The sequence below is a fragment of the Cricetulus griseus genome, chromosome 3 (genome assembly GCF_003668045.3).
Source record: "Cricetulus griseus strain 17A/GY chromosome 3, alternate assembly CriGri-PICRH-1.0, whole genome shotgun sequence".
Classification (NCBI taxonomy): Eukaryota; Metazoa; Chordata; class Mammalia; order Rodentia; family Cricetidae; genus Cricetulus; species Cricetulus griseus.
In genome coordinates, this window is record NC_048596.1 from 123,747,026 (window position 1) to 123,759,049 (window position 12,024).

General features: G+C 36.5%; 1 protein-coding gene across 6 annotated transcripts in view; it reads left to right on the forward strand.

Moving 5' to 3' along the window:
• Positions 1-12,024, forward strand: part of Chd2 (chromodomain helicase DNA binding protein 2) — a 141,226-nt gene that overhangs the window by 11,735 nt on the left and 117,467 nt on the right. For 3 of the 6 annotated variants that reach the window (XM_027408142.2, XM_035442453.1, XM_027408146.2), the window contains exons 1-2: positions 6,753-6,884; positions 7,728-10,377. In XM_027408142.2, coding sequence (XP_027263943.1) covers positions 10,277-10,377 — 101 coding nt within the window. In that variant the 5' untranslated portion in view covers positions 6,753-6,884; positions 7,728-10,276. Of the gene's footprint in view, positions 1-3,460; positions 6,411-6,752; positions 6,885-7,727; positions 10,378-12,024 lie in introns of those variants that run through there. The other 3 variants (XM_027408143.2, XM_035442451.1, XM_035442454.1) reach the window with 3 other exon arrangements.

The following is a 12,024-nucleotide window of genomic DNA, read 5'->3' on the forward strand; positions in this document are numbered from 1 at the left end:
TAGGAGAACCCTACTTAGTAGACTCCATACTAGTCAGTGACTTGCATTTTAATTTATGATATGTAACTTATTTTCATTACTAATGTACTGAAAGACAATTTGAAGATATCCACACTCAATTTTCTGTTCTTAATGTATGAATGTTTCTAGTAGTTGGATTTCAGGAGATAACTTAATGATTACCTTGGTGACATAAAAGCTTAGATTTGTACAGAATAAACATATAGTGAAGTACAAACTAAAAAAATACCAATGTTAAGTTTGAATCTTACATATGATGAGACAAAGGTTCTCAGTCTGTCTGAGTCAGCGTAAAATTCTAGATCAAAGGCATACCTATTCAGTATGTCTGTATTAAGTAACAATTGACTGTAGAATGAGATCATTAGTATCTATGCCATTAAAATACTTTCCCCCAATATAATGTAATACTAAGGCAAAACTGTTATTAAATAATTGGCTCTGTGATTGGGTGTGTTTTCAGTGATACCCTTGTTGAAATAGAAAGTGTTCTGACTCTTACAGTTTGAGATCCTCAAAGCTTTATTATTATGATGTGTAGTGCAATGATAGTTAGCCTTTACTGAGGTCAGCTCATTTCATCTTCAGTAGTCCCACAGCAGCCAGTCACTAGGATCATGCTGCTTTGCATGAGGAGCTGTGGATTTTGTTAACATTTTCATGCTGAAGTGCTCATATTTGATTCCTGTTTTTTGTCAAGAAAAACTTTGATTATTTGTAAATTTAGTTTTTGTTGGTATTTGAAACTTCACGAATGTAAAATTTCTTGACCCTTCACAGACTGTTTATTAGCTTTGATGCTTTATGAAACAAAATACTTGCTTTTGGCTTTGGATCATGGCCTTTGTATGAGTCCATATTGATCACTGATTGACAATGTTAAAGTTGTCTGTTTTCTCTTGTAGTGGTTTTTAATTTTTTTTAAAAAATTATTTGAAATACATCACTTGATGACATGACAACTATGGGAGTGCAGTTTTTGAGTGGTTTTCAAATGATGTCATTAGGTTTTTGTTATTTTGAGACTATAGCCTATTCCAGCCTCAAACTCACAGCAGACTGCTTCAACCTCTCCTGAGTGCTGGGATTTCGTGTGAAAGCCACCATATCTGGCCTTTTCCCCTCTTTTTGGTTTTGAGGTTTTTATAACCAAGGATGACCTTGAATGTCTGGTCTTTCCTTTGTCTTCTAAATGCTGAGACTACAGGCATGTGCTACCACTATGCCCAGTTTTATATGGTGTTGGTGCTCAAGCCCAGGGATTTGTGCATTCGAAGAATACTCTCTTCTGAGCTGTACTATGCTTTTTCTTTTTTCCCCTTAAATATTGTGTTAGAAGTGAATTTTATTATCCAGGGGTAGAAAGGTAGCCCCAATTATTAATGTACTACTCTGAATGACCTGCACCTGTAGCTCCTGAAGTGACTGTAACTTGGTAGTAAATACATTGTTATTGTCACTTTGTCAAAGATTATATCACTGGTTCATGTAGCATCTGACCATGCATTTTATCTGGTTTGCAGTAAACTGAGCTGACATCCTTTTTAAATTAAGAAAATAGTTTTTTTAATGTGTATTGATTTTGCCTGCATTTTGTCTGTGTACCACATGCAAGCCCAGTCTTGTAGGAAGCCTCAAGGAATTGTATCCCCTGAGAGTGGAGTTAGAGTTATGAGCTGCTATGTGGGTGCTTCGAATCAAACCTGGGCCCTGGAAGTGCAGCAAGTGCTCTTAACCATTGAGCCATCTTTCCAGCCCCTACAATTACTCTGTTTTTCATTTAGAGACAGGGTCTAACTATGTAGCCTTGGGTGACCCTGGACTCCTCCCCAGTAGATCAGGTTGGTCTCAGACTCAAGAAGTCCTCCTGCTCCTCTGACTCCCAAGTACTAGAAGTAAAGTCATGTGCCACTGTACACAGCCATTTCTTAATTTTAAGAAAAGAAGGCAGATAGTATTTCATTGACATAGGAATAGAAGGAATTATTTTAAGAGGAAGGGTTTGGGAAATTTCTAAAATTTACTAGAGAAAAATACCTTGATTTGGGGGTGGAGAGATGACCCAGTGGTTAGGAGTATGTTGATTTGATGATTGTTGCTGATGCTGATGATTGTTGCTGATACAGACCTTTAAAGGAGTAATAATATTCCTGTAAAGAATCACTTTTTAATAGGGAGCAACACTGTCTTTTATCTAGTTTATTAAGTATGTTTTGTAAAGTGTGTATTAGAGAACATTCCTTAATTTTAGTTAGGGAGACAGGAAATTAGCCTGGAAGCAAACACCTTCTCATATTTTTTTCTTATTCTCCAGTAAGTCACTGACTGTACTCTACAGATTGAGTTGGAAAGTTGTAGAACATACAGAGAACAACCAGGGATTAAAATGGCTTTGTTGGCCCAGGAAATGGCCCAGCCTTTAAGTACTTGCTTGGGAATTTGTATTGCCCCTCCCCCAAATCCAAGTAAATGCCCAGCCACCACCTTCTGTAATTCTAGGTGGAGATGGGTCCCCAGAGGAAACTGACTAGCAAGATGATGAGCTCTAAATTTAAGATGATTTCTCAACATCATTACCAACATCAGTATCAGCCTCAGACCTACCGTGGACTTACACCCACTTAAATGTACACTCCCCTCCTACAAAAACATGCACACATAATAAAAACTGGAAAAAATTTTCTTTTTCAATCTTCTGTAAAGATAATGAATCCAGATCTTTAGTAGTAAAATCACTTCAATTCTTATTTCTCCCTCCAGTCCAAATTATTTAAATAATAGATTAATTTTTCCAGGAGGAACATGGGATGTTTTGGCAGTGAAAATATACTTTAGTTGTTTATAATTGAAAAGCATTAGCATTTCTGTGGCAAATTCCAAGTAATCTAAGCAGATGTTTCTAATTTTTTTTGTTATTTTTTTCTTGTGACTTCACATTCTCTACATTCTCAGATATATAACTATATAGGTGTTTATGTTTATATAGGTCATGTGTGTTATCTAAACAAAATTAACACCTGTAAGACTAAAAGGATGCCTTGAAATGATCTTACTGCTTTTTTTTTAATCCTTTAAGATTCTTTTTATAGTGTTCCTTGAAGGAGCTTGAAAACTTTTGCATTGAAATTGTAGATTTAGCCTATCATTTTTGAATTTTAATCTTTGGTTTTACTTTACATATATGTTAGACTTTAAGAATTTGACCTTTGACTTCTATTTTTAATGGATACAAATGTATCTGACAGAGCCTGTAAAATGTGTATTCATTCTGTTTTTGAGAGGTTTAAGTTTATCACAATAGTGCTTTTTGAGCAAATGGATTTTGCAGAATTAAAGATTTGTGTATGGTAGAATATTCAAGGTGGGTAGAATTTTCTGTTTGAAGAAATAAGATGATTGTTATTCCAACAGAATTTTTTTTCTAATTTTTTTTATGAAGCATCCAGTCAGCTTGAAGTTTCAAATGGACCTTACCACTGAGAAATCAAGATGGCAGCCCACTATGGGGAATTGAGGAAAATGGATTAATGCAAGAATGCTGTGATATTATACAACCAACACAGGGTTCTTTTATGTGGATTCAGGAAATGAACGATTGTTGCCCAACACAAATGGACAGTGGGATTTACTTTCTAAAGACTTGTTACATATCATCTACAATTTAACATCTGAAGATGATGCTACGTTTATTCAAATGGTAGTTTGTATTCCTGGAATTTCTTACAATTTTGATATGAGTGACCTCATGGAATGTTAACTTCAATAAAAAATTTAAAACTTAAAGATTTCTCAGTTTGGCCCTTTTTTAATTTTTTTTTTTTAAAGTGGAAGCTTTCATTCAGTGTTCATTTCCCCTCAACATTTTGACCTTTATAGTTGCTTTTCATTAAACTATATGGAATAAAGCTGGTAAAATGGAATAATGTACTGGAGAATGTTTGGTTTGGTTGGGCTTTATGTGTACATGCAAAGCTGTGTCAATGTGCCTGTGCTTAGTGGAATGGCCCTTTGGTTAAAAAGCAATTTGGTTGATGCTTTCAATTATAAGGCGTAAATGAATTTCATTAAATTTGTTTGGGTCTTCTCAAGACATCTTGCATTTTAATCAGTGGGTAACAGGAACCTTGAAAGTGTCATAAGATTACAATGAATTTACAAACCAAAGTACTTCTTGCCTATACAGACTAAGATCGAGTATCTCAGTTTGTGTTTATGAAAGTAGTCCCTTTGACTTATTTTTTTAAAGTATAAGTAAAACACCTTGAAGATGCCCATCTGAATATTTGAGTCATACCGAGTTTGTGTTGTCTAATGCTAGATGTGTGTTTGTAGGGCCTTAAGGGTATACACCAAAGGGCTTAATCTTTAACATTAGTAAAATTTGCATTTGAAAAAAATCTTGCTTTCCTTCTGTAGAGTTGGGAGTTTAAATAAATCACACCATGCTTTACATTACCCATGGTTGGAATCAAATGACAGGTTTCCATTTATTGATCTCAGCAACAGTTTTGGTAACTAAAGGAATAATGGGGATTTGTTTTGTTGATCAAGTGACCATTGATTATGTATCCTCAGTATAGAGAACAAAGAACAAATGTAAAATGTCTTAAAATATACATCTATGGTTAATACACATGCAGTGTTTGTTGAAGTAGTTGGTTGGTCTTTGTGTAAATTGAAAAATGAGTTTTGGATTTTTATTTGGATGTAAAAATATCTTTAGAGTTGAAACTTGGTTATGGATTTTCCATTTACTTAGATGGAAAAGCAATATGGTTGCCTTTGTTTGTAAATCTACAATGGATTATCACATTGATAAGAATGACTTGGTATTGACCAATTATAGGGTTTAGTAAAGGAATGTTTTGAGTTTTTAGGGCACATGCGGTTGGTTACTTGTCTGCAGTTGGTTTCTGTAGATCTTGTGTTTCCATCTTTAGGGAGTTTGTCTTCAAAAGTTTGGAAATGGGCTGTTAGATGTGGCCTATTGTAAGTGACCTGTCATTGATGAAATATGAGTGTATACTTAGAATTTGATTTGAAATCAGAGTAAAAGTTGTTTTATACTGGTTTATTTGGTTTTGGAGTTGAAGTTGAGTTTTTGATTTAAAGGTGTCCATGGTTGGTGTATATTCTATTATTTTGTTGTTACTCATTTTGCCCAAATCAGTTTAAGAAATATATGTGTAATGAGTATGAGAATATTTTGGTATGTGGCGTCTCCAAGGTTATATAATGGGTTAAAGAATTTTGATGGGGGTGGTTGTACTAAGTTTTGTTCTACCAAAGCTGAGCACTAGGGTGGCGCTCTTGAGTTGTAAGAAAATTACCCCTTCCTTCTTAGTTGGGGTGGAAAATTCCCCCTGTTTAAACCATCTTTAGATGGTTTTTAGGGACCACAAAGAAGGCAAGAGTTGAGCTTAATTCATGGTGTTGATGTTGCTTCTATTTGCAAGCCATTTTACCCATGGGGGTGTTAATTTTTTTTTAAAGATTTGTACTTAAGATGAGCTTTAGATTCTCTACAAATTATCCTTATTTCAAAATGGCTTGATAAAACACAACTTCCTGTCCAGGGAGGAAGTTATTTTAGCTCAAGGACTGAAATATTTAGCAGATCTTTAAACAAAAGGAACAAATTACATTTCTCTCTGGCTTAAAAAGGGTGCTTGAGCCAGAGGGGGTTAAGAAGCCCTTCCCCCTCCCCCTTATGGAGTGGTCTGGAGGGGCAGGGAGGTGTGGGGTTGGGGGTCTTAAGGCTCCCTTGGATGGAGGATCTAGTTTTTTCTTTCTTTTTTTTTTTGGTGGAGATGAAGGGGTGGGTCTATGGTACATCACCTGAGTTGTGGGGTAAATGTAGAGAGTGTCAATCAAAGGCAGAGCTCTCAGAGCTGGGAAGGAGGCTCTAGATGGCGGCTGTGCCTTAGAGAGAGCGCGCTTTGCTCCCTGCTTCGGTTCACTTTACGCAACTTTCCCTAACTTTCGGGCAGCCTCAGGGGGCCCCCGCAGCCCCCTGCCTCTTCTAGTGACTTACTGGGGTCGATTCGAATCTTTTTTTGGAAGAAAAGCAGCTTTTAGGAGCTTTTTTTTCGTGCCTTGTTGGAAGAAGCTGCCGTATTGAGAGCCCAGGTCGTTGTTTTTTCCAGCTTAGAAGCCATGGCGCACCTCCATTTTTGTGCGCTCTCCTAATGAGGCTTTTTTTTTCCCCTTCCGGACCTGTTTTAGTATTAATTATTGCTTTATTTTTTGACAAGCCAACACATTTGAGGACTATTTCATTTACTTTTTGTTTTTTAACGGAGGATTTTTCGTTATTTTTAATTATTTTGGATCTGGCATTTTTCTACTACTAGATAGGACTCTTGCTTTGGACATACTGCATGGATCAGGTAAGTCCATAATAATTAGTGATAATTTGAAAGATTTTTATGTTGAAGTTGGCTTTATTTATTGTAAATATGAGAAATTCCTGGATGACGCAATAAGATACAGAGATTGTTATTTGTATCCAGTGTGTTACTTTGAGAAACTTTCCTTATTGATAGTGATGCTTCTACAGTTCAGCTTATCCCCCACTTATTTTAAAAAGAAAAAATAGAAATATTTTTGTTTTTTTGGTGCTTACCGTTGTTGCATTACATGAATATCGCTAACATCGTCAGGACTTTGTTCCTGATAGTAAGAACCATCCATAGAAGCTGGGACCTTACCTTTCTTTCAACTTTTGACAGTAAATACCTGGGCACAGGACTTCAAAGCAAACACAGATTCCCCCTCCCCCTTATATTTAAGAATTAAAAGATGATGAGAAATAAGGACAAAAGCCAAGAGGAGGACAGTTCGCTACACAGCAATGCATCGAGGTATGAGCTATCAACTTACTTTTTTTTTTTTTTTTTTTGGGGAAACCTCAGCTTACACTTGTTTACTTTGACAGACATAGATTGCTGTCTGTGTTGAAAGAATTTTCTAACTTGGGTTGATTTTTTTTTAAAGCGTGACCTTGAGATTGCTAACATGCCACACCCTGATTTTTTGGTAGCTATTTATGAAAGTTGAGTTGTGACTTAAGGCCTCTTAAAGCATTCTGAAGGTAAGGTACTTTTGTACGGAGGGGCCTTTCCTAGAAACTGTAGTTTTTCTGTCAGTAAATTTTTAGGTTTTAGGTTTTCATGCTGCAGAAAAATGACCTTGTCTGTTTAGCCATTGCTGCATTGCACCATTTTACATACAAGGCAAATTTTTTTCTTTGAATAATCTGGGATATTCAAACTTGTAACTGAGGGCCATAGAGGAGCCTTGTGGTAGTAAATTATAGTAAATAGACATTTGAGAAAGTTATATGAATGAGAAAATGTACATTTAAAAACAGAATCACAAATGGGACCCTTTGACTGATGCCTTTCATTTTATATTTTTGATTGTTTCTTTTGATACACTTCACAAATTTGAAAATTTTTATGACTTAACAAAACCTTACTTAAAGTTCCTGAAATCATTAAATCTGTCACCGCAAAAATCCTGGAATGCTATTAACACTTGCTTTGTGATTATTACTATGACAATATAATTTCAGATTTTGTTTAAAATGTTACAAGGTTTATGCTTGTGTATTTATGTTAAGACAGTGCTTTCTGGTTGGTAATTGTATTTTATCTTTACATTTTAGTTGATGCTGCTTTAAATTTATCCATTTATTTTGACAGAGTCATCTGGAATGCTTTCTCTTCTGAAGCTTTAATGTACTGTTTGTTCAAATAATGATTTGTTTCACATTCCTTGAAGTAGTTTATCAGTGACTGAAGTAATAAAGCCTATAAGATATTTTGGTTGTATGACTGTATCTTTATCTTTATTTAAAAAATGTGCATGCATTTCTGAATCTGTTAAGAATTGTCATGTCATAATTTTTAAATCATGCAGCTAACAAGGATGTGATTGGTTATGTGATCTTTTCCCAATTTTGATTTTATTTTATAACTTTGCATAAAATTCTTTTTCTAAATTAAGCTTGTAAATTTTGAGTATGCTTTATTACAAATGATGAATTTTGCTTTTGACTAAAAATAGTTTTGAATCTTTTAAAAGCACATTTTCGAGTTCCTTTGCAAATTGAGTTGTTACAATTTTGGATCTTTTGAGTTGCCTGTGTAATTATTGAGTTATATGTAGAACAAAAAACACTTGTAATGCAAAACTAGCTTTCTGGAAAGTAATAATTTGAAGGTATAGGAAGCTCCAGATATATTTGACAATTATGAAAGACCCAGTATTAAAGTTGTTACTCCCTTGAGTATATGATTTGCATATTCTCACCAGGGTTTTGGCTTTCTTAAGCAGGTTTCTGGTTTCATTGATCAGACGATGCTCTCTAACTCATCTCAAAGTGCTGCCTTTGAATAAACTTTTACTTTTATCTGGGATATGACTGCGGCATTGTCATGCATTTGATTTCTTTTGTCAATAAGAAGCATGTTTTTAATGCTTTTGCCAATTATACTTTAAAATCATATACTTGATGGATGTTCAAATATTCTAGAATCCTGAAAGAGGGAGTTACTTTTAAATTACTGTTACTTTTAAGTTATATACATTATTAATGCATGTACATAGTTATGACATCACTTCCTTTAAAGATTGTAAAGCTTAAAGAATGTTTGTGTTGTTTTGGTACAGTAGGCTATTTCTGGTGAACTGAAATTGAATTGCCTCTGTTTACCTGGTTCCTGTGATATCAGTAGGTTGCCTAAAGGGAGGCTAAAGTTTTGAAGTACAGTGTTCAGGGAACATCACTGAAATCACCTTTTGCACCCTGATTCTGCAGGGGAGGAAAGGAATTGCCTTCAGGTTAAGTAAACTTCAGAATGAGAATCACTTGAGAACAAGTTTTAAGTAAAGTTTTTCCCCCTGTTTTGAAAACAAGTGCTATAACTTACTACTGATTAAGTGTATTCTTGTATTCTTTTGTAGTTAATGCTGAATTCTAATTTGCTTTGTATATCATGATTTTTGGAGATTAAAAATTACTTTTTCGAATGTAATTTTAAACAATTTACATTTCTAATTTCTAAACACAACGGTTTTAGTGATGGACACAAAGTATGCCACATACTTACCTAAGTTATATCCACGAGTGTTAACTAGGGGGGAAGAAAATGCACATGGAACCGTGTGAACACACTTCTGTGTTCTAAGACACGGCATTTATAAACTCAAAATTAAATCTATATCCAAAGTCGTTTGCCTTTGAGCCATATTTTGATATCCGGAGGTGTGAGTACAATTTTCACGTTTTCAGGAGCCCTTAGCCTTGTAAGGCTGGGGATGATTAGAAACGGCATTTGCAGTGCTTGTGGACTGGAATAAGCAGTTTTAAGTGGCAGCCATTTTATGACGCTGATAATACTTTTAAAAATCGGATTTTTAAGAAGGCTGAAAAATGAATCGAAGTCCTGAATATCAGAATATCCCTTTCCCCACGTTCCCATTGGTACTCTGGTGATGAATTAAGGGGCAGCTCGGTAGCTGGCGCAGGGAGCAGCTCTCGGAGGCTCTGGCATCTTGGTGCACGGCCAGCTCAGTCACAAAATGGCTGTTCCTTTGTGCCGCAGCGCTGACAGACATACTGCATTGCACTGTGTACTCGCCAAACAGCAGGAAGTTGCCGTGCCGAGTTCAAAGGCCGGCCGGCGCTGGCGGCGGGTGCTGATTGGCTGTGTTCACGCCTGGTAACAGCAGGGTCAACGGCGGCGCCGCTGGTCTGTTCCCGCCCCCTGACGTCAGTCGCGGTGGGCGGGAGAACGCGGTGACGCGTGGCCTCGTGCGCCGGTCGGCTGCTTCCTCTGGGCTCGCATAGTGCCGGGGGCGGGACAGAGGAAGGGAATTTTGGCCGGGACTTTCCGGTGGGCGGCTTCTTTCCGGACCGATTTTGATCCTTGCAGTCCTCAGGCCTCGCCTGTAGTGGTCCACACCACACCCTACAGAGTGTTTTCTAGAGCCCATTCCTGGAATAGTTGTCCTCTTTTGGAGAAAAGACAGTGTAATCGTAAATCTCCTAATAGTAGTCTGCTAGGTTTTTATTTATAATTTTCGGGTTTTTTTTTAATATTCCGCTGCGGTTTTTTTTCCGTTTATTTCCTTGTTCTTTGTAAAGAGATTAGTGAGTTTCGTTTTCCCATTGGTTGAAAGCAGTTTAGTGTGAGTGGAATGTTTTTAATTCAAAGGCCTTAACGGGTGTTTAAGCACTGTGTCATTCATGGCTCATAAACCTGGTGAAGAGCATTTGAGCTTGTCCCCGTGCATTTTTACTTGGTATCAAACATTTTCTCAATTGCCATTTGAGGAAGAAAAACTCAGGTCAGTATGTGTTTAGTGGTTTGTAAGAATCGCAGTGGGGTAGTTAAGTGGAAAATAGCTTAGGAACTTTTAGTTGTTATGACAAGTGTCCGTGCATCAGGAAATACATTACTGTGTAGTGTCAGCAGACTGTGCTAAAGTGTTGCTGGTGCTGGCACTGACTGAGATTCAAATTTACTTAGGTAGCAGAATTACTTGGTAAGATCTTGAGAAATGCCTTGGCCCTAGTCTCCCTTTAGTTCATTTCTGGTAAACAAATTTCTGTGTTGTTGCTCATTTCCTACCATGTTTGGAAACCCTTGCAAGACCTTATTTTTAAAAATTGTTCACCAACTGCGGGTCGAAATTAAATCACAAATAATGATTTTAACCTTGAAGAAAACACTGTTAGTACATTTATGTGTTGTTTATGTACATATGCTTCATTTCAGTACATTTTAGGAATATTAAGTAAGTTATTCTTAGGAGACAGTATTAACAATTCCATAGAATGTGGTACTGGGCACGGGGTGTGGTGGCACACACCTTTCATTCAGCCTTTGGGAGTCAGTGGCAGAAGCAGGGGATCTTTGAGTTCAAGGCCAGTCTGGTTTGCAAACCAGGACACCCAGACCTATATACAGTGAGACTGTCTTCAAAAAGGAAGAAGGAAAGAATGGTGTGGGCTTCTCGAGTGTCGCTAGAGATGTTTTCATGGGTGCTTGTGAAGGGAACAATTCCCTGGATGGGTCTAATAGGTTTCCCTTAATCCTAGTCATTTAGGTGGGATTCTTACAAAAATGGGGATTTTAAGATTGTTACACAAAAGAATTATACAGGGAAGTTTTTCCATGATTTTAAAAATTATGTGGTCATTTTATTCTGCACAAAATGCTTTAACATCCTCAGAAATCTACATTTTATAAATCATTTACTTGTTTCCATCATTTTGAAGTGTTTATTAAATAAAAGCAACAAAATAAAATGTCTTGATACTAGAAGGAAGATAGTAATCCCACCTTCCTTTTGGTGTGTTGAAGTTCAATTATAGTAGTATTAGATTTTTAGTATTTTTTTAAATATTAAATTTCCATGTGGGATAGAAGTAGCCAACACTGCATTGTGTTTACTAGAGAACAAACTGTCCTGTGGAAGATATTTCCAGGCCAGGAATATTGCATGCTATGAATTAATGTGTATTAAAGGGTTAGTGATCTTAAAACTGATTACAGTACATGTGGAACCAGTGAACATTCCAAAACATTTTCTTAGGTCTGCCTTTTGAACCTGTGTGGATAAGGCAGAAAGAGGCAAGAAACTTTATATATGTATTTTCACTATTTAAAACTTGCATTTTTTTTTTTTCCTTTTTTAATGATCAGTACCGTTTCTAGATTAGTACCAGTTGTGGTTGGGAGATGTGGCTCAGTTGGTAGAGTGCTTGCCTAACATGCAACCTGCGTCCTGCGTTTGGTTCCTAATTTTATAAACTGGATGTGACACACCTGAAATCTGTCTTTTTGGGATACGGATGCAGAAGAATAAAGAGTTCAAGATTATCCTCAGCTGTGTAAAGTTTGAGGCCAGACTTGGCCACTACCTGAGATTATGGCTCCAACGTAGGGTAAAAAGGTGAAGTTAATGGAGGGAGGTGTGTAAACAATATTT